This window comes from Urocampus carinirostris, chromosome 7, assembly GCF_059441175.1.
Source record: "Urocampus carinirostris isolate Australia breed hairy pipefish chromosome 7, RoL_Ucar_1.0, whole genome shotgun sequence".
In the NCBI taxonomy this organism is placed as follows: domain Eukaryota; kingdom Metazoa; phylum Chordata; class Actinopteri; order Syngnathiformes; family Syngnathidae; genus Urocampus; species Urocampus carinirostris.
In genome coordinates, this window is record NC_142355.1 from 10,060,995 (window position 1) to 10,084,220 (window position 23,226).

The 23,226-nt window shown below is 36.9% G+C and overlaps 1 protein-coding gene across 2 annotated transcripts in view; it reads right to left on the reverse strand.

Annotated features, from left to right (window-relative positions):
* Window positions 1–22,397, reverse strand: part of LOC148362288 (septin-7-like) — a 39,928-nt gene extending 17,531 nt beyond the window's left edge. The window contains exons 1-8 of one of the 2 annotated variants that reach the window (XM_088339695.1): window positions 22,082–22,397; window positions 17,746–17,845; window positions 13,560–13,666; window positions 9,575–9,675; window positions 8,719–8,853; window positions 6,683–6,800; window positions 6,446–6,538; window positions 3,666–3,762 (exon numbers count right to left, since the gene is read on the reverse strand). In XM_088339695.1, coding sequence (XP_088195821.1) covers window positions 3,666–3,762; window positions 6,446–6,538; window positions 6,683–6,800; window positions 8,719–8,853; window positions 9,575–9,675; window positions 13,560–13,666; window positions 17,746–17,845; window positions 22,082–22,120 — 790 coding nt within the window. In that variant the 5' untranslated portion in view covers window positions 22,121–22,397. Of the gene's footprint in view, window positions 1–3,665; window positions 3,763–6,445; window positions 6,539–6,682; window positions 6,801–8,718; window positions 8,854–9,574; window positions 9,676–13,559; window positions 13,667–17,745; window positions 17,846–18,619; window positions 18,731–22,081 lie in introns of those variants that run through there. The other variant, XM_088339694.1, reaches the window with a different exon arrangement.
* Window positions 22,398–23,226: the final 829 nt, after the last annotated feature.

The following is a 23,226-nucleotide window of genomic DNA, read 5'->3' on the forward strand; positions in this document are numbered from 1 at the left end:
TGCAGATTCTGGCCCATAATCAACCCAGATTTGGCCCAGGTAATCATCAAAACCTGTAGGTATCTGAGATGACTGGCTTAAGAGTGCAGGGTTTGTAAAGGGAGTGGGATAGTTAGGTATGTGTAGGAGGATTTCTGCATGACCAGCTGGGGTGGCAATTTAAAGAGACAAAGGGCTAAAGAAGGAAAACACAAAATGACTTGTCAAATATAGCAGACTGATGTTATAGGCATAAAATAAATTGCGACTTAGTCTTAACCTTGTATGTTGTACAAGTGTACCGTTCTTTTCGATCAGTGACAATTACTGAGAATACTGTCACTATCCAAGTGTTTGGGCCCAAGGGGTTCATATATGTATGATCATTTATATAATTTCTCCCCCAAAAAAGAGAAATTGTCAACAGGGTAAATTCTCTATTGCAAAAATATGCATCTATGTCTTCTGTAAAGGCTGGAAATGCAAATGAATAAGACACAGAACATTTACTTATGCAATGCCAGACATTTCACTCAAATGGGAAGAGCCGGTGCCAGCCAATTTTTGCCATTTGCAAATCCATTACCCATGAAATGAATGACCTGGAGCAACAACTCATGGAAACCGGTTAATTCGCGACTTTTTGATCATTACTGGGACCTGGTTAAACTCGAGGTTACTTGATGCTACGCAGCCGCTCCCTAAATCACGTTCTTGCTTATATTTCTTTGAACTTTTGTAAAATGACAATAAATACCATTCATTTAACCGCAACTGTGTGTTCTGTTTTTTTGTAAAACTATATTTTTTATTTTATTAGAGTTGCATACTCTCAGTTGGTGAGGACGTCACCTCGAGGTAAGTTTAACCCTTGGGGGCTTTTATGAACGTTCCCTTAACATAATGGTTTTTCACTATTCGCGAGGGAGGGGGGGATGTGGGTTTGTCCCCATTAACCACAATAACCGAGAAATTACTGTATACTTAAGATACTAAGCAAAATTACTTAAACAGTATTGTATCAATATTCTCAGGAGACCATCAATAAAATCATTTTCCCAGCTCTAGCTATTAGACGACACTAAGGAGTTGCACCAAAAGGAAAATGATCAAGGGTGCCCAAACATTTTCATACAATAAATACATAATTCTTCCATTCATTATCTGCACTGCCTATCCTCAGTAGGGTCGCGGGGGTGCTGAAGCCCATCAAAGCTATTTTCTGCTAGTGGGCAGGGGACACTCTGAACTGGTTGCCAGCCAGTCACAGGGCACACAGAGACAGACAAGTCACTCGCTCAATCACACCTAGGGACAACTTGAACCAATTGACCTGATATGCATGTTTTCGGAATGTGCGGGGAAAACGGAGTGGCCGGAGGAAACCCACGCAAGCACGGGGAGAACATGCAAACTCCGCACAAAGAGGCTGGTAGCTGAATTTGATCCTGTGACCTCAGATCTGTGCCGCGGACGCGCTCACAACTCATCCGCCGTGCCTCCAAAAATACATTATGTGTGTGTGTGTGTGTATATATATATATGTATGTGTATAATATATATATATATATATATATATATATATATATATATATATATATATTATACACATACACACACACACGCACATACATACATATAAAGAATTGTTTAAGTATGAAGAATAACCGGACCGACACAGAGAATGAAAATTTTCCAGGGGGTCTGAAAACTTTCCTTACCAGATGTAGAGCTTCAACTAATGACAGGTCTTATTACAGTGTTATAATTTTGAAATCATTATTACACCTATGTCTTATAAAAGCATATGTTTGTATAACGTTGCAAGTGCAGCATGAGAAGAATTGCAAGGAAAGGATGGATGGAAAGATTAAGGTCTGGGATGTTATGATGGGGAATGGCAGGTGAAAAAAAATGGGTTTAAATAAAGACAAGGCTGAATTTGTTTACCAAATATGCCCTCTGTCAGTCATGGAAAAGGATGAGAAAAAAAAAAACAGAAAAGGGAGAGATAGGAAAAAATGAAAATGTGAAAGACATAAATCACCACATTCCAGATAACACTAGCATTAAACATATCTGATGATTCTCTTTGATATTAGCTGGATGCGGTGTCCGAAAAAAATAATATATTTCCCGAAACCAGAATCGGATCAGGAACAATTGTTCCAGAAGAGATGTTTTGATTTGGCTGAAAAGAAAACAATGGGGGTAAAATCAATGTTTTACCTGATATGGAAAACTCAAACAAACGTTAAATGTAATAGTGTTTTGAGGGACAAATTGTAAAGCCTGCCATTTGGGAAGAAAAATACCTGCTTCACCTGGTAGACTTTTGTTGTTTAATACATATATGTATTCAACTGTTTAATATAAGACTTCTTATATACTGTTTGCTTAAAGGTAAATACAATTACTTCAGATTGTGTTGTAACTTATTTGTGCAGTAAGTTTTCGTGCGCGAAGAAAATATATGGGTTGCTGTTTGCATTACCCAACTTCAAAAGTGAGCTTTTTTTCTTTTCTTTCAAGATTGGGAAGAATATATGCTTTGATTATGTTGCCTGTATAGAATTATTTCTTAGAAATTGTTACAATTGCTAAAATGCACAAATAAATAATATACAAAAATAACACAGCTAAAACCACTCTCCAGATAATTGTCTTTAGGCTTATTCTTCAGCGCATTTTATTCACTGTGACGTTTGATGATTTGATAAATTCTATTAAGTAATAATAATGTCAGAGCCTGTGTACCATATAAATATACTATACCAAATTGTCCCGCCCCATTTACTTAAGAGTGTTAACGCTCAGATTGTCAATTTAGTCATAAATAATTGTTTCAAGGTGCGGGAAAAGTTATTTTGTAAAAATGTCACAACATTCTGCAAACGAGGATCCCGACTTTTTAACTTTGGCGCAGGGCGAGAGGCAGGAGTGCTTGCTCTGTGCATAACCCCGCCCATCCCAACCACTCACCCATCAAATTGCTCTGGGTGCTCTGTTGGCATTTTGTGATGTTTACAGTTTTGTTATTCGGATCATAAATTGTCCCAATAGCGATTATCGAAAAGAAAAAAGCTTCCATATCAAAGATTTATTCGTAATGTACAGTAAAAACAAGCTTCGTTGGTGTGACACCGTGACTGTACTGTAAGCTAGGGGTAGAAATGTACCCTATACAGTATATACTGGACAGTACCATAATAGATCTCAGTGTTGGCTTGGCTTAGCGTGCCTTACAATAGGTTTTGAACATGCGAATTTGGAACAACATGGAGAATAATTAAGTTGTATCAATTTTGTCTCCGGGACATTTGTACTTATGAAGAGAGCTACGATAAATAGGGCTTGCAAGCCGTATGTACTCATGAAGAGTGCCTTAGAGGGCTCACAATCCATTTGTACCCATGAGAGAGCCATAGGTTCCCGGCTATACGGTATATACAATAAATCTCTTTTTGGACGGAAGACTGGAAATACCTTAACCGGCTATAATTACCCTTTTTTCCCCATATCACATTTTAACTAAAAAGTTCTTGCTGGGCAGCTAATACACTTTGCGCATGTTCTGAAAAAACTTTTCAACGACCCAACATAAAAACTGGCCAAAATTTAACAGCCCAAAAGTAAAGACATACAAGGTTTTTTTCTTTCTGGGAGATGACCTACTTGACACTTACCTTCTGCCACACCCCACGGATATTGACGACCTCTGACTCTCTTTCCATTTACTTCGATTACCACGTTACTGCCAACAACAGCCAGTGGCATCTTCTCCTGTTGAAAATAATTGTTTTTAGATTTTGTGCAATGGTATTTTACTGTCTTGTTTATGTGATTGGGTTGCCAAATGGCATTAAATTATTTGCCAATGACACCCACCTCTGGCTAATGACGAGGTGACATACAGGACTGTGTCAGAAAATATGAATACTATGATGAAAATATTTATTTTCTGTAGTGCATTGAAAAAGCTAGTGTCATTCGTTCTGGATTTATTTCAAATCACCTGCAAGCCTTTTATTATTTTAAGCCATTAACGTTCCAACTGCCTGCTGGCGGAACATCAAACAAAGCCGTGTCTTCACAATGTCACAAGTAACTGAAATACGTCATGCCACATGATAACCGAAAACTATGAAGCTGGTATAACACACCCACAAGTCTTGTCATATTTCACCTGTGAAACAATTATTTACAAAAGTCCAGTGAATCCAACCATGTAAAATATTTACTCCAAAACACACAATAATGTTGACAGATGAAAGAAATTTACAGCCTAAAAGAATTACTGCATGGTTAGATGATACTTGTTGTAATCAGCATGTTTTGCTCCATAATTCCCCTTTAAAAATAAACAGGACTAGTCAGATCATTTCCAATTTGGCCGTCCACGCTCAGCCATTTGCAAGCTTTTTTTCACAGTCCTTTTCCTATGACAACCTAAGATTGTCTGTATTGAAGAAAAAAAAAACCCCCAACATTACCTACTTTGGCTTTAATTATCTTTAGCGAAGAGGGACCAATTCAAATGTTGGTTGACACATTGGTTAGCCAATGAAATTCCCGACATAATTGTATGCAATTACACTGGATGTATTCAAATAAGAACCCAAAATAAACTTGCATAAATTCAAACCAAGATCCATTTTTACGCACGATTATCATGCGCAAGTGTCCACAACCAGTGATTTACTTCTTAAAAGATAATTTAAACATTTACAACTCTACTACAATGTCTAAATAATGGCCAAAGTAAAATACAGAGTTGCAAAAGTTTTAGTGTAATATATATATGTATATACATTTATTTTTTTTATGGGGAGGGTGTTTAATTGCTAGTAATTGGTTATTAATTGTTGCAAAAAAGTGATGGAAGTACATACAGGCTGGGCACAGACTCCCACTTGGTCTCGTCAAGCCCTTGTAACATGCCCAATCCTATTATAAATGTTCCATGAAAAAATGCCTATTCGTCTCAGGTTTTACACATTATATTGTTGTAAGAGAGTAAGGAAGAGAAGAATGAGAAACAAAAAAAAAATCTGAAAAATTGTAAAATACTGTATGCATGGTGATTCAATCAATGTGAGCATTTGAAATGGATTAACAAATGGTAGTTAAAATGATGTCGGATATGATAATTTGATTATTTGATTGCAAGAAGAGGGGACAGGTATATTATAACCCTTTGGCTTCAACGAGTCATTCTTTTTTTCTTTTCAGGTGATTTGTTCCTTTTGTGATTTGATGTTTGTTGTTACTTGTTTGTAAAGAAAAAAATGGACAAAATAAAAATTCTGCCTCCAAAAACAAAACGGGCATCTGCATCCACAAAGGTTCAACCGATAATTTGAGCTGATATTTAACATATTGGCACACATCAGTATTGGCAGATACTAGATTTGTTATTAAATTTATTTGATGACCAAAAAGCAATACATTAAATTTGTCATTTCATTTCCTGTGAAGCAAAGCAGTCATTTTTGGAGTTTATCCCCAAAACCAATCAGTAACGTCCTTCACATGGATGCAGTCGATTTGAATCAAAAGCAAGTTAAAACAGTAATCACTTAACCAAACTTTTTACTATTCAAGAGAAATTAAATTATCTTGTATAATAGTCTGAAAAATAGTCTGTATAATAACCTGTGCAGCCCTATGAGACTCTTTGTGATTAAGGGCTATACAAATAATAATGACTTGACTTGACAATAAATTCCTTAAAACTGCACTGAATCCATGTTAACTTTCTACGGAAGCCTCGAGAATTAATGTATAGTTGGGTAAACAAACTGACAATAAAATAGCTGCTAAGTGGACATATTTTGACCTGCAGCTCATTTTTCTCTTGCGTTCCTCTTGGCATTGTCTCACGGGCAGGATTCAATCTCTTAGCCCGCGGGCCGCCTCTTTGACACCCCCGATTTAGAACATATTATTGATAAAGAAGTGTTTGAGTTAAGTTCCCCTTTGGGGAATGCTTAAACAACAGGAGAGGTGCAGCAGAAAAGTGAAATAATATAATAGTTTATACATTCATTCAGTGTTTTTATTCATTGTTAACTAACTTAAGTTTGTGTAACACTTCAGTTCTGACGATTTTGAAGCATTTTAATCCTTTTTGCGGACCTAACTGCATTGTTACTGAATAGTCAGCCTCTCGTATCCTCTTGCAGTTTTGTGTTTGGGAGCCAGAAACTTAAATGGAGTTACACCTTTTTTATTTTTGTGCATAGTACTTGTCCTCACACATGAATAAGGGTAATTTAAGTTGTATCCTTGAAAGATTTAGTCAGCAAAATATTCTTGAACAATTCAAGAAGAAAAACACCGCTGACAGAAACTCGCTGGTTAATAGTATGCTCAGTAGTGTCGAGAAGTTACTGCAACAACCAGGGCAAAACCACAAGCAGTAGGAATTAAACGTAAATTTCCATTTTATATCCCTGCATAGTACCTTGATTTTCCGGATTAGTTTGTTGTCTTCATTGTCGTCTGTATCTGGGAATTCATAAATTTTGATTTTGTGCTCCTGGATCTCTTTCATTATCTATAGAAAAGAAAAAAAAATCAAAAGAAGTGTGTTTTTCTCCAGATAATTGGAGAGAAATATTTTATGTAAAAGGTAAAATATATTTTCCGAAAATAAGTTTACATTTAATAGTAGTAGTATTTTGTTACAGCTCAGAAATACCTGTTTCTTAAAAAACTGACATTCCTCTGGAGTCAAAGTGTCAGCTTTTGCAATCAGTGGAATCACATTGACTTTGTCATGGAGCCTCTTCATAAACTCTATGTCAAGTGGCTTTAATCTAAAGAACAAGGAGAGATGGGTGAAGAGGATTAATGGAAAACAACAAAACTAGAAGACATGTGACAATTCATTTTACTGGCGATAACAGAAATTTAAATGACACAAAACACATTCGACCGATTATTTATGAGGGGTTATATGTGTCGGCTATAACCTTATTATTTCTGTACATCTGTCAAAAGCATTTAAAGGGGGTCATTGTGAAGGTTGGGCTGCAGCCTATTTGACAGATAATTGCATGGCGCCAATACACTACTGCCCTCTCCAAGAAACTGGAGTTATCGACCTAGAATTCTCTTGAGTTAAGTGGCTCACCAACAGTTAAAAAGTCAAGGCTTTTTTCTTCGTACAGCGTTTGGGCATTGGTAAACAAGATATAGAAACATCTTAAACATTTCAAATGCCCTGCAATTGGCTGGCAACCAGTTTGCAGTCTACTCTGCCCTTTTCCGGGAGTTGGCTAGGCTACAGCACCCATGACAGCATTATAAGTGTTTTAACAATTAAATATCTTTAATTTCTGAAAGGCACCTTTAGGAATAGGCAGCTTTTGAATATGTATGGAAAGTTTTCCACCTTTAACACAAATAAGAGGGAGAATTTTCAGGTTAAGCAAACCTTGATGCCAATGTGAAAAAAAAATAGATTAAATGGAGGAGGGAAACATCAAAATATTCTAGTTACTCATTTGCAATGACTGGAGTTAATTGTACTTGAATAATAGTGTAGCATGTCAACATGCTTTCCAATGTTTTAAAGCAGGGTTCGGGTACCTTTTTGTTCTTAAGTGCCACAAGAGCAAAAAATTGTGATCTCTTTTTTTTGAATGAGAGGTAGGGCAGCATGATTTTGGAAAAAAAACGAAATGCGATTTTTCAGATCAGTATTGCAATTTCAATGCGATTTTCGATTTTGCAAGAAAAGTGCATTTCTGTGCTTGTTTTGTTTTTAGGAAAACTTAAACACAGTGACATGCAAACTTATCTCGAGTTGACGTCCTTCTGGACTGAGTGTTTACGACTAACAACTAAAGATTTACAAATGAAAACAATTGCAGTTGAATGAATAGTCTTTATTGTCATTATACTAAAGTACAACGAAATCGTCCGGCTATTCTTTTCACTGTAAGAAAGCTATTTAGGGAGCGGCTGGCAAGCTACATGTTAGCGTCGGGTAACCGGGACTTCTGCAAGGACTTTTTGATCATTAAAATACAAGAGTCACAAAGGTAGCGGTTTTCCACGAGTGGTAGCTCCAAGTCGTCCGTTCCATGGGTAACGGATCTGGCGTTGATGACTAGCCACGTTCGGCCGTGGCGTTTAAGAATTCTTAGCCTAGCTGTTAGCTTTCCCTTCTGAGGCCGCCTCAGTCAATTCCCAGGCACGATAACAATCCAGGCACGCTTTGCAACGCTTGCAAACTTTGCCTTGCCTTTATTGGCTAGTGCCATTAAAACCTGCCTCTGATTGGCCGGCGCTGTTAAAACGCAAAACGTGACAATTTTTGTTAGCAAAACGCTCAATCACTCAAATAACAAACTGAAACCATGAATCCTTGAAAAAAACGCAGCGTTTTGCTGTTGCCCTATTACGTCACATCGCGATATCGATTCGATTTCGGTTAATCGTGCAACCCTAATGAGAGGCATGCCATAGAGTTTAAGACAAATTTAAACAATAACCTTAACTTGCCAAACTTGATCTTCAGACCAAAGCTAATTTTTCAGTGCATTTTATTTGACTGGGTGAAGTTTGATAATGTCATAAAATATATGAAAAAATAATGCCAGTGCGTGTGTCACAGATGTATTCACGAAAAAGTCACACCTGGCTTGCGAGACTTTTGTTCCTGACCCCGCTTTAAAGGAATGATTATGTGACATCCAAAACGTAATCTGTAGAAATGCTTCCCCCTACCCATGTCCAGAGGGTGCAATGAAGTATAAACAGCAGTGGACCCTGTTGTCTGGCATCGACCTCCGGTTTACCCTCGATTCTGCATTCAAGAAGTCCTCACACTTGCTGTCAATGTAGTTGATAACAGGCTGCCAACTGAAAAAAAGATTAACATGTAAACTTGTGATCAACTTATAATTTTTTTTAATAATTTAGAAATAATACAATCTCCACTATTCCACAGTTAAATTACATTTTTTTGTGTCTATGTCATGGTAATACAACACTTTTTGCAAAATGACTAAATGCATTTCAGAAATTTATATATATACACATATACCCATATATCATAGAACACACTGATCAAATTTTCAGAACTACAATGACTTTAGCATGGAAAAATATTCAGAAGTTTACCACAGTCAGCAATTAGTAAAAAGTGTATAGGCCTCTGCTGTTAATGACACAGGGTAGCACTAGTCTCTCACACTGCTCTGGTATGGTTTTGGTCCATTCTTCTTAAAGCCTCCTCCATAGTCTGTGATTTTTGTGGGGTTATTGACTATAATTTTGTCACAGATGATTTTCCAGAGGTCTTCTATTGGGTTGAGATCAAGACTCTGGACAGGACATGCCCAAAATTCAATGTTTTCACCCTCAAGAAAATGATTTACTTATTTTGCTGGGTGACATCGAGAATTGTCCTGCAAGAAGACTGCAGGCTGATTGGGCGATGAACGCAAGTAAGGAACCTTTCAGGATTATTTAATTTTTGTAAATTATTCTTTAATTTTGATCTCCGATGTATATAATAAAGAAAAAAATTGTAAAAATTGCTATCAAGTGAAATAAGCCGCAGACAAAAAAAGATACTTGCCAGTTACTGTTGTCTACAGCATCTCCAAATCCTGGCGTATCGACAATTGTAAGGGTCAACTGGACCCCGCCTTCTTTTATGAGCACCTTAGACTGCTCTACCTACAACACACAGAACAGGTTCAGCCAAATGTCAAACATCGCACAATTTTAGTACTTCAGCGTTTTAGTTCAATGCAGCTCTCTTTTGCAATGTTGAAGCTTTTTTTCTGTTAATGGAGTTGTAAAAGTGTTAGCAGAATTGAATTAAAGCCCACACCCAGGACTTTGAAAATTTGCTTTTAATGTTAATTTAAACCTTGTCACAAATGAATCTCATGTTGGAACACATTAAACCCATATGCCCTTAGATCAAATCAATGAAACAGCAAAACATGTCACGATGTTGGGATAATTTTAATGTGCATTGACTGATATGAAACAGAATGACCAAAGAGAATAATGCTTTTTACATGCATTAAGATCTCTTGAAATGTTCTCCTTTATATTCAGAGGGTGGTTCACTCATTTACACAAGTGAGTCCATTTAGCTGTTAAAAAGCCTGCTGAGTAGTTGTGAATATTTAACATCTTGATTAAAGCAGCAGCTTCAATAAATAATAGGTCAACAACAAAATTAGCTTTCATGTGATAGCACCAGCCCCAGGTGATTATATAGCAACCCTACGCTATTACATGGTTCACCTTTCACTGTCTTGCTGCTTTTTGTCTTGGTATTGTGCACGGTCTTCTGCATTCTGAGTGGCTGATCAGGCTATCAGCTTCTTCACTTCCTCTCTGTCAATAACATAAATGTTGAATATGTACTCTACATGTACGGGATAAAGTAGTTTGATTTGTTAACGAATACTTGGGCTTGTTAAAAAAAATATTCTCTGGTTTCAATGTATTATCAAGAATGTTATTTTATAACAGTACCAAGTTCCTGGTTGTGCATTTCAGAGATGACCTGTCCTGGGATCATAACATCACATATCTGGTCGAAAAAGCCCATCAATGCATGTATTTTCCCCATCATGCGCTCATTCTACAGAGGCACCATCGAGAGCATTCCGAACAGCTGCAAATCGTATGGTATGGGGCCTCCACCGTGTCTGAAAGTCCCTGCAGCGCATCATGAAAACAGCGGAAAAGGTTGTTGGTGTCCTGGACATTTATAATATCTCATAACTTTTTAAATGTGCTGTCGTCACAGTAGGCTTAAGACAGCTTCTTCCATCAGGCTTTCAGTACTCTGAACTCTCTAAATGCCTTTCCCCCTTCCACCTCTATGCCCTCTGACAAATAAATGCAAAAATGTTCAACTTAATTTCCAGCTATACTTTGCACATTTCTCCTTCAAAAGCAATAATTGTATTCTACTTGATTTTTAAAAAAGGACAAAAACACGCTGCGATTTGCTCTTTAAACTTGCTGCTCTTTGTTTCTGCTGCTACTTGTTATTTCTATTGTGCCTATTATCTGCTGTGTTCAATATACTGACCCAATGCCAAACGGATTGGTGGCAGCGTGGAAAAACAACAGTGCTCCTTTGGCCAAGGTACCCATATTTGGAAATACAGTACTTCATTGTCATGGACCCGCACGAGAGAGTGAATGGAGACTTGTGCAGGTTGATTCGCACTAGAACAGAACTGCTACATTGAAAATCATATTCCTGAATGTTTAAAAGGCAATTTAAGATTAGCTGCATTTAAAAGAGCCACATTTAAGTCGAAAGTCATTCTTAGACAAGAGACATTACACGTCAAACCTGCCATTACTGTAAGTGTCCAGCTGATGGCACTAATGCACCATATAAACAACCAAGAAAAAATCAACATTGTCAATACAAAAATCATCATTTCTTGATTTTCATTTTTTTCTGTTTGTGTATTTATTTATTTTGTAGATTTCATAAAAAAAAAATGTGTGAAAAGTAAAACTCGGGATTCTTCTGGCTCTGTCTTTCAAATCAAGTGAATTGGTCGGGCTTGGGCAGGATCAGGCTTCAATACCCACAGGCCGGGATCGTGCTGGATTTTTTTTAAGGCCCTGGTTTACTTCTAATTTGATCCATTTTAGAACAATCTCTGATGTTGTTCTGCCGAGTGGCAAAAACAGAAGTGGGTTTTATGTTTGCGGCGTTCGGCCATTTTCTTGGATGGTTAGCATTTTTTTATTCGGTGACCCACTTCAAGCTGTTTGTTTTTGTTTAAATCACTGAAAAGATCCCACTCACTTACTGCGAGCTGTCGTTTTCTCATTGCATTTCTGCATAGATGATAATGACTTGACATCTCGTGGATTCTTTGAATTTCTGCTTGTTTGACCCTAAAACTCTGCCCCAAAAGACTACAAGCAGGACGGACAGAGTAGCACATGATTCCATTCATTACAATATAAAAAGAGACTATTTTTCCCAAATAAGCAGCGAACGTGTATTGTTCCTCCCCGCAATCATTTAGATATGTTTCTAAATATTCCGTGCGCCAGGGACCTAGAGAAATTTAGCTTTAAACTTGACCAACTTGGGTCATTTCCTTTACGGCTGTGACATCACCAGAAAAAAACAAGACTTAGACGTAGACAATCAACATTTGAGGTCACAAACTTTGAAACCTGCGGCTTATGCAATGATGCGGCTAATTTATGCATATTATTACAAGCTGCCAGGGGCGCCCGAGCAGTAAAGGTAAGAGTGAAACAAGTGTCGAGGATGACGCAAGTTAAATGTGACTTCGGGCTTTTTGCATGAATAAAACTAGCATGAAAAGACCCTCATCATGGAAAAGGTGTCAATCGAAAGGGGAGCACTAACCACCATATTGGGAATCATTTTATGAATCTGTTTATTTGTGAACTGAAATAATATGGCGAAACGAACGGATTACAAGAAGCAACGTCTAACGAAGCAGAAATGTTTTCGGCAAAAGTCACATTTATCTTGGGCATTATCAAGTGTTTTGGAGTAAATATTTTACACAGTTGGATTCTATGAATAGTCCTTGATGTAACAGTCATTCTCGCGGATATTTAAAGAAGTTGAAGACGACCAGGGGACGTAATGGGTAGTTACCTTAGCTTTATAATTTTGGGTATCTTGTTTCAGACTGATGAGAGTTTGAGCTTTCCAGTGACATGACGTATTTCAGTGACTGGTGACACCATACAGAAAAGTACGGCGGCCCACCGGTGGGCCATCGGAACGTTAAGGGGGTAAAGTACCGTATATTAATCAAACTCTTTCTGTGTGCTGTCTGTCCATGTAAATATCTCATGTTTCGTGTGGGCACATGCGGGTTATAGTCAGGTACAGCGGATGTATGTACAAAATAGTTTATCCTTTAAAAATGTACTAGGTGCTGCTTATAATCAGATGAGCCTTATAATCCAAATTTTACGGTAATATTTCCTCACATTTTGCTTGTTTTAGAATTTGGGTACACCTTTAAGAACGACTTGCTTGAATACAACTCACTCCCTCTACGCTTATTTTCCTCATGGAAAGTAAGCCAGATATTTAAAAATGCATGAATCTAATCTCATTTAATTTGAAAAAGCCAAAGATCTTCAGAACTCAACGATTTCTAAGTGGGAGAAATAGCAAAATAGCAGGGTGTTCAAATGCTTATTTTCTTCACTGTAAAACCAGATTTGCGTACGTACGTGCGTGCAAGCATGTGTGCCATCGAATGCAAGTTATGGGCTCCGAAAGGGCTGAAATGATTTCCGTGCAAATTTACAAAGTAGTACTTTGGGCCTCTGGGAGTGTCTTTAGCTATGTTACGTGTCAAGGCACCCACAATTAATTAATTCATTTATTAAATAAATAAATCGCTAAACATCTGCTTTTGTGTACAAGCGGCTCTGGAGCTGCCAGACAACGCAAAGCCTGGCAATGCCAAGCCCGGCAACACTGGGCCATTATGCTTGTATAAATAAAGTATGATCAATGGGGCGATGTGATACATTTCCAGTTAGATGCAAAAACCTTTTCAGCTCACCTGCACAGTCTTTTTAATGCGCTGCGATGGCCCGGGGTAGTCCTTGGAGTAAAGATCAGTCAGAAAGAGGGAGTTAATCAGTGTTGATTTTCCAAGACCAGACTCTCCTACAAACACATGAAGGCAATCTGTAAGACTACGGTGAAAGAATAATTACAGGGTCTGTCCGGGAGTCTTGGGGGCTTTTGGTGCAACATTTTGATTCGGGGGGAGTAAAATTAGATTATTTCAGATAATATTCCTTTAAGTTTTGTTTAGCAGAGGGTTTTGTTTATAGAAAAAAATGGTAGATATATATTTTTAAAAAAGTGGAATGTTTGTGGAAACCTACGTAATTACAGTTAATTACAGTAATAGCAAAGGCATTTACAAATTGAAGTTAAAATTAATCGATAATTGAATAAATAATAGTTGGGTATAAAATGTTATTGGTGGAATGTGCCCAACCTCACCCAAATCTATGGTACCACCAATGAGTTAAGACGAGATCCCTGTTGTTAAAGAGAAACTCTCATGTCAAAAGAGAATATTTTGCAAATAAAGTTTAGTTAAAATCTTCTTATTACACCATACTGTATTATAGAATTATTGCATACAACCGCAAAGTAGAAATAAAAAAATCACAGAAGTGTGTCCAAGCTTTGTTATGTGCTACTAGTCTAATGGATAAGTTAGTGCACACTGTAAACTCGCACCCAGGGAACCCGATTCGATGTAAGCTGGTTTCATTGTCTACTGAAGCTAACCTATTATTAACTAAGCATAGGCCATGGAAAAATGAACCTAGTGCATTATACTTGATTGTTATCAGCCATCACTTCATACAATGAAAATCCTCTTTCCATTTTTGTGCTCTCTTACTAATTGACTATGTATTCTGAGTAACAGAGGAAAACACTAAGCTGGTAACTTATAGGTGAAACGCTACACTGATGACATGCTTCACAAATGTGTATTTAATACCGCCTGCTACCTATTCAACTATTAATACAATTTCGGCTGAACCAATTCTCCAACCTCAGTGGAAATGTTTAAATCTAAGCTTAAAACTCACTTCTACTCTATAGCATATGAATAACCTAAACTGCTTATGTGTAATAACCTGTGAAGCCCTTTGAGACTCTTTGTGATTAAGGGCTATACAAATAAAAATGACTTGACTTGACCAATTCTCCTTAAAATTTAGACCAGAAATGATTGTAATTGAAAACATACAATTGTAAAATGTATGGCAAAAATATACCATAACAAACGACGAAGATAAGAACAAATAAACAAATCTGAACTGATCAGAACTGCAAATTGTCCTATTTCTCCTCTGTGTTACCCCAGTTCTGTTGCATTTCATCTCATTCATTGACTGAATCAATAAGACCTTTTAGAGTGGTGTTCGGCTTAGAAAATCTTTATTTTTCCAGAGGGTCAATTTTGATTGCAAAAGTAGATTGCAAACTAGGGCTGCAGGACAAATCGAAATCTAATCAACATCGAATGACACAGCTTTTGTTTTTTGTTTGGAAGTTTTTGTTCTTTGCTTCTTAAGCAATTGAGTGACATTGTAGGAGTGTAAGCCAGTCAGAATTACAGAATTGAAGAAATTTACGAACAAATTCAAATGACGAACGATCGTCCGGAAAGCATCTCTTTCGTAAGTAGGGCAGCGTCTTAACTTTTCTTACTTTAAAAGAAAAACATTTAAACATCTAAAGGAGAAAAATAATTAAAAAATATATATATACAAAAATGGTGGATAATGAAAAATGTTTAACGGGACAGTGTATTAATGTTTAGTGCATCCTGGTGGAAAAAAAAAACTTTCAGTAAAATAAAATAATTTATTTAAATACTAAGCAAAAATACCTCAACTGTCATACCAATGTTAATTATTATAAAAAGAAATATCATAGGTCCAGAAATTTGTAATTTTTTTTGTATAGTGGAAAACCTGCCTAAGGTCTGCACCATGTTTGTCTGTCATCTTGCTGCTATGATGGGCTCAGTGGCAGTGGTTTCCATTTGTACCAAACAAAACAGTGCCATCTAGTGGTCAAATATTACACACTGGGGCTTTAAAAAAATGGTTGATAAATTCAAATGTGCTAATTGTCCTGCCAATGCAATTTATTAAAATATGTTGTATAGTAAGAAAAAAATAGTTTCAGTGTATCATCATGACATTTCCTCCTCAGGGCTGATATTATCTGTTCTAAAAAGAGAAATTCTGAACACATTCAAAACCTATTTACATTACTTTATTAATGTAAAAAGTGTTTAGACTGTCACGGGTGTGGGAACAAGATAAGCTCAAGCTTTTTCCTTCTGTTTTATCAATTGTTTATCAAAGTTTTTGACCTTGGATTCATTGTAACCTTGTATTTGATGACCAAATGAAAATGTTAAAAGCCCTCATTATCGATATAATTTTAGACTGGAATGTATGTTTTGCAAATAATGGCATTGTTGAAGAAATATGCACCCATGGTAAATAAACACAAAATTTAAGCAAACACAAATGATTCCCTAGTGATATGTAAATATTAGTAAGGGCCTCTAATAGTCTATACAGCTTAAAATTGGCTTAAGCTAATGATAAAAACTAGTTTTGCTTCAAAGAGCAGGTGAGCCAAGATGTGTTTAAAGCAGAGGTCAACATGTCATTAGTACTCGATGCCGAATCCCAAATTAGCCACAGCTCAAAATTGATAGAAACAGGTAAATTTTGCTTCTATACTCAGATTCTAGGAACACAATATTTACCATATTAACATTTGCTCGTCATCCACTTGAAGACTATTTGGGCCTTCTTAGGGATTTGACCATCAAAACCTTATGTGTCATTCATGTTTTTGGGCATTATTATTTGGCAGATGAGCAAAAACAACAAATTCATTCATCTGGCTGTAAAAACTATCAACAACTGTTTTTGTTATTCTAATCCCAAATCTACAAACAGTATGACAATCTTTGTGATCTTTAAACAAGGGATGTATTGAACGTTTTGCTAAACGTTTTCAACAGAAAGATTTTCAGCAAGGGCCTTTTTGTCCAAAAGCAACAACTATGACTGAAAAAGGGTGCCAAAAGAATCTATAAATTACTTCTCGTCAAACATGAGTCTTGCCTTGAAAAGTTGCTTTGCTCAGAGCACAACATGGCTGCTTTCCATTTTACACATGCGAAGGTATGAAAAAGGGAGCGTCATCAAAACAAGAGTTCCGCAATGCTTTTATTAACAAGGCATTTTGTCAAAAATGTGTGTGTCTCTTGGCCTCAACGTTTTAGTCAGTTCAGCAGTTTTAATCCATAAAATTGTACTTTGTGTGTGACGTTGATTGGCTGGCACTACGTTTAGTGCTAAGAGACTCATATTTACAAATATAATTATTTTACTATGGCAAATGTGTGTGAAACTAATTGCTTAAAGCTGTGCCGACTACTGCACCATCAAATCATCAGATCCTTCCTCCAGCTTTCTTGCCACAATAAAAATGCAGGTTTTTATTTTGGTGATGCCTTTTTTCCCTAATCTGACTTTTTGCACTACTGGCAGTTCTTTATAGCTTGCCACTCCTTGCACATTTGCTCTCTGCACTATTGTACTTACAGCGTTATTGTTACAGTGTTAATGTTACTGTTTACCTGACTTGTTAACCTGACTGCCCATTTTGCACATCTGGTTAGCTACTCCTCTTGCACTATCGGCACTATGGTAAAATACTATACGTAGCCATAATACAATACAACTTTTACTTATATCTGTACATTCGAGGAAACTGTGCGGGTCAGATGTATCGACATTTCGTTCTGTATATACGTGTACTAGAATGACAATAAAGTAGATCTGAATCTGAATTTTAGTATTTCAGCCAAGCGTTTCCCATTTGAGGTTTTTGGCCCAGATTTTATTTTAGTGCATCCCTACTCCTCCAAACCTTTTGTGACATTTGTATTTTGGTCACTTCTCTAATGGCTAATTAATTTGTGGTAAGCAAGAAGAAACAAATAAATTGTATGAAAAAATGACTCAGTGTTTTTTTTATCTCAATGACAAATCATATAAAATGCACAAGGATTTCTTCCAATGGAAACTTCCGACGTAAACACCACAAAAACGGTTAGGTTTCATTCAACACAACTTAAAAACATGCAAAAGCTAGCACACTAGAGAAAAATGTTTCTTACTTACCAACAACCATTAGAGTAAACTCAAAGCCTCTTTTGACGGACTTCCGATACACCTGGTTAGGTAGGTTAGCAAATCCAACATAGCCCTCCAGGTTTCGTTGCTGTTACACAAAGGACAAAAGAATATTGATGGTGCATGAGCACTTTAGTACATAGATTGTCTTTTCCTTAACAAGTAAACATAATGTGGCATTGAAAAGCACTAAGAACTCAATTTAAATGCAAGAAGATTTATTAAGAAAAGCCAAAAAGTCAAATTAATCTTTTTTTTTAATAGAACCTCAAATATTATTTGTTTTTCTGAAGCATATTGTATAGCACTTTGGGAGGTCTTCATTGATTTGAAAAGCGCTATATAAATGCAGACCATTTACCATTTGTATAGTAAATCTGTCTTTAAACTAAAACTCACACAACAATTAAAAAGGAGGAAGATATGGAGAAGAAACCATGAAAAGCAACAATGAATGATCATTAATGTCATAAAATGAAGAGAAGGAAAACCATAGCAATGCATACATAAATGTAATTTAACAATATTGACACATACACCGAATGTGGTGTTGAAAAGCATTAAAAAGTCAATTTAAATGCTAGAAACAAACACCTACTATCTGAGCTTTTCACAAGTCAAAATAATATATTTTTTAATAGAACCACTGGTATTATTTTTGTTTTACAAAATCTTTTGAAGAACTAAAGCTCACCAAACATTTAAACAAGGAGGAATGTTAGATGAAAAAACACATGCAAAGCGACAATGCCCGGTAATGTAATGAAATTAAAAGAAGAAAATAAATTGTAAGAAATTAATTACAAATGAACACTTCAATCTTATAAAACCATATTAGTATACCATTAAGCAAATGTCCTACATTTTGAATCAAGTCCATGTGCTGTGACGGTGTGAGGTCAAAATTGGTTGCCAGTTCCATTTCTATTTCCATTTGGTATGACTACCGGACAAGCGTTGTACTCTGAAATAACCCCGTGCTGCACCCACCCACCACTTCCACTTGGCAAACTCCCCTCCACGGTAGGAGGGATAAAAACAATTGATTGCTGAATGCTGTCTCTGAGCAACCTTTCACGGGCTTTGCCATCATAGTGTGAATGGAAAATACTATTCTCCGCTTACATGACGAAGAATCATACATACATAACAATATAAAAATACTGACAGATATGAAACACAATGATTATATGATTGACCTCAAGAGCAGGGGGGTACACTTGAGTCTCTGTAAAGGTATGGTTCAGTTGCACTCTCAGAACTCTTATATAATATCAAGGGATGCCTGACGAATCTTTATTTTCTACCGATCCCAATAACCAATTCAGATTCATGAGATACAGAAAAACCTTTTCTTTAAACAAAACAAAACTCGCTGTACTTACTACAGTTCAGAAGCCCAAACAATCTCAACAGAATGGTACAGATCCTATGCCGTGCTCATCAGCAAAGGGCATTGGCTAAACACTCTGATGCCCCATGCACATTACGAAAAGTAAGAGAATTGACGCAACTAACTTATACTATGTTTGTTACTTTATTTTACTTGAGAAAATCAAGACATGATAACAAGGAACATAAGTGCTTAAAATCTAGTGGTGTCAACTGACTTAATGTTATAACGTTGCTTGAAGTGACCAATTATCGGGTTGATAACATTGACTCCACATTTTTTACCGTTATTGATCTGATAACTATCTGCTGGATAACTATTGTGCATCTCTAATCATAAAAACAGTAACGCAATGCTTATTGTAGGACTGCAGCAAAAGAAGAGTCACCTGCTATTGAAACGATTAGTTGAATAATCAAATAGTCAGTATTTCTTTCTTGAATTGACCATGAAGCTAAATAAATTTAGTGGCACGATAGACTGTCAACAGAGATTATGTTTATGGAGAGACGCCTTACTCTGTTTGGAAATACGTGTGTCGACAATATTTGACAATGGAACTCATTTTCGACTATAATATAATCAAGCAATCGGCAATTGAGGAAAAAATATATATGTTGTAAAGGAGGAAACTTATAGCACCTGTATTTGAAAACCATCCGTTTGAAAACTACTCTTGCATCAATTTAAAATGATAGCAACTCAAAATAAAGCTGTTTACAAATCCAATGGGAACGTGCGACAACTGAAATCAAGACGATTCTCAATCATTTGTGCCTCAACACATAAGATGCACACTTGGCTAAACTGGTTGAAGAGGGCATAGAAGTCTGTAAATGTTTTGAAACGGTCTTACTTTACTAAGCATGTCTGACATCCAGTTAGACTGCACTACATAAGACCCCTCCCAAAAATAAAAATCCAGAAACACACACAGCGATGTCTGTCGGGGCCAGGCCATTAAAAACAGAAAAAATTAACACAATCGACCTGCAGTCTTCTTTCAACGAGAATGATCTTGCCTAAAACAGCAAATATATTTAATATGTGCCTCAATAAGTCACAAGTAAGCGTGAGTGGGGTACTTGGTACCATTACATAGTAGGGCCTTTTTTGATGCTCCTGTCACCTATGCAACAGCTATACGTGTATAAGAACCTTGAAACAGTTTCCTTAATAATTACAGCGTACCATATTTTCCGCACTTTGAGGCATACCCGATAATAAGGCTTTATATATTACATATATAATGTGCACTGAAATATACGATGCATAGGAATAAAACTACAATAAGAGCTTCCGTATTTATTTGTGTATGACCGTTGTGCATACTAATTATTGAAGCAAATTGAAAGAAACATCTGGATGCAACTGGGAGGCATAATCAGTTATTTATATTGGGTTCATTGAGTGTTTCAGGTCTCGCAACATCAGACACTCTCGCCTAGGTGACCCAGCCGAGGTTGATCACACCTTAACTTGCGTCCCAATAGCAGCCCATGGATCTGCCCGAAATAGCACTGAGAACGCCAAAACCTAACCACTAGTCATCTAGTGGTACATATGAAATACGAAAAGGCATTAGATCAATTATCACAATATTTGTACTTGCGGCGTCAGAAAGAAATGTTAGGGAATGGAGAAAGCAAGACGTCGTCCTGAAAGATATAAATAAACGCAAAATAGCACGATAAGGGAGACTACACTTTGGTGTATATGATGAGGAATCGGTCTTTGCGTTTTTTTACATGTTTCAGGACCAAATTTCAGTTTTCAATTTCTGTTTGATAAAGAGATAAAACCGTATGCCCTTTCGTACGTCGTCCGTGTCACAGGTGGTCTAGTGCTTAAGTGTTGGTGCTCTCACCGCCACAACCTGTGCTCAATTCCTGTTGCATACAATGCTTGGTGAAATGGTCACCAATATTTGTCGATTGATCAATTATGGCACATATACGGAGGTTACTGTAAAACCTTATCCAATCTTATCTGACATAATTCGCAGGATAGAAGGACCACCAGGTTATAAAGTCCAAATTTCTGTCCCATTTGGCTTTTAAATGTGCGCTTTAGTGTCAGTCGGGTATGTGTGGTACTCACAAAAGATGTATGAGCATAAGGAACAGGATATGAGAAGTGACCTAGTGTGAGAGGGAAAATGATTTAAGGCTATGGTTGCAAAGTTTGGGTATTTACTTCATATTTGCACGAGACTGTCATGGACTGCATGGAAGACAAGAGATGATGGATGTAAAAGCTAGAACGCCTGGGCCATACTTTCCATCTGAGCCCATCCCCCAATCTACATTCTAGTGATAGTAACTGCTTGGTCACTACATTACACACATGCTCATCACACACGAGCACACGAAGCCTGCTGATGCTGCAAGGACCCTGATCGTTTTGAAAACTTAATTTTAAGTGTCGATTTTTGCACATTTCAGAGTGTTTTTGTGTGAAATCGAAGCAGTTTCCTTGGAGCTGCAAATGCAATCCTCGTTACTGCTGAACTAGAAGAAAACACACACGGTAACGTAAAGTAGGTCACGTTCCAGTCCGAAATCCAATTCATGCATCCATCTTCTATACCGATTTCGCCCAAACGCATGGATAATGGTTTAGCTGTACTTGAAGGATAACCATCGAATACACAGATTGTGAACTAGTAATCTGCAAAGGCCTAAGTATACATGGACGGCGCAGTTTCAACAAGATGTAATAATCTAGTACGAGCACGCGTCAACGTCTGATTTCTTCACGGAGTTTAGCGCATGTGAGAGAGGGGGGGCAAGTTAGTAAGCTAAAGTGGGGTAAACTGGTTAAATATGAGGCTGGAAATGGTGTGACGTTACTCTTTTTGAAGCCATATAATAGACTATGTTGTCTTGTACAGTTGTCTAGTTCGCAGAGTAAAAAAATATTTACACTTACGGAAATGTTGGGAATCGCAGTTTCTGGTCGTTCGATCATCTTAATTCTGTCACCGCCCAGTTTTCAATGGACAGTCACCAAACACCGTCAAGAATGATGGAAAGAACGCACAAATTTTCCCGACACGGGGACCTTTGTGAAAATATAAACTACAGTCCGTAAAATGACACAGGAATATCAAGAAGACCCCTTTCCCCAAAACAACTGTACCGTCACCACCGGAAAACGAATCTCGCTCAGAGCAAAATAAATAAATAAATTTTAAAAAAAGCATACACGGCCTCTGGTGGTTTCATATGACTGTTCTCAATACTGCTTCCGCTTTGCAACTTCAAGATAAAACTCGACTTTGACGTCAACGAGACACATATTTACAAAAATACCTTTACAAGGCGTAGATGTTATCGCACACTCTATGTTACGTGAAAAAACACAACTTGTCCCCTGAATAAAAAAAAAAACAAAACAAAAAAAAACGTGATTGTTTAAACCAGAAGTTGCACATGTTTGACAAACCGGAAATCCAATGTAAAATTAGTCTCGCTTCAAAATAAAGTAGACTTTTCAGACTAAAATAATACTCTCGAGTCAGTCAAGTCAAGTAATTTTTATTTGTATAGCCCTTAATCACAAATACCGGTAGTCTCAAAGAGCTTCACAAGTTATTACATATAAGAAGTTTAGGTTATTCATATGCTATAGAGTAGAAGTGAGTTTTAAGCAGGATTTGTTTTTGTTTTGTTTTTTTGTTTACTATTGAAAAAAGGGTCTTTCAAATAGGTCGGCGTTTTCAAAAGGAGAAAAGCGGTAGTCTAACATATAAAATTCTAATGTTGGTGTGTATGCATTTATGGAGTTAGTATTCGCTTAAAATATCTATTTGTTTCCTATGTTTTGCCGTTCCTGTTTTTAATATAAAAGATATACTTTAAGTAATCAAATTCTTTGAACGTAGTCAATAATAGAATATTGGAATGCATTTGAGATTATATCATATTTTAAAAGTAATAGAACTTCCTGTGTGGAGTTTGCATGTTATCCTCGTGCTTGTGTGGTTTTCCTCCGGGCACTCTGGTTTCCTCCCACATTCCAAAAACATGCATGTCAGGTTAATTGGCCGGTCAAAGTAGTCCCTAGGTGTGAAT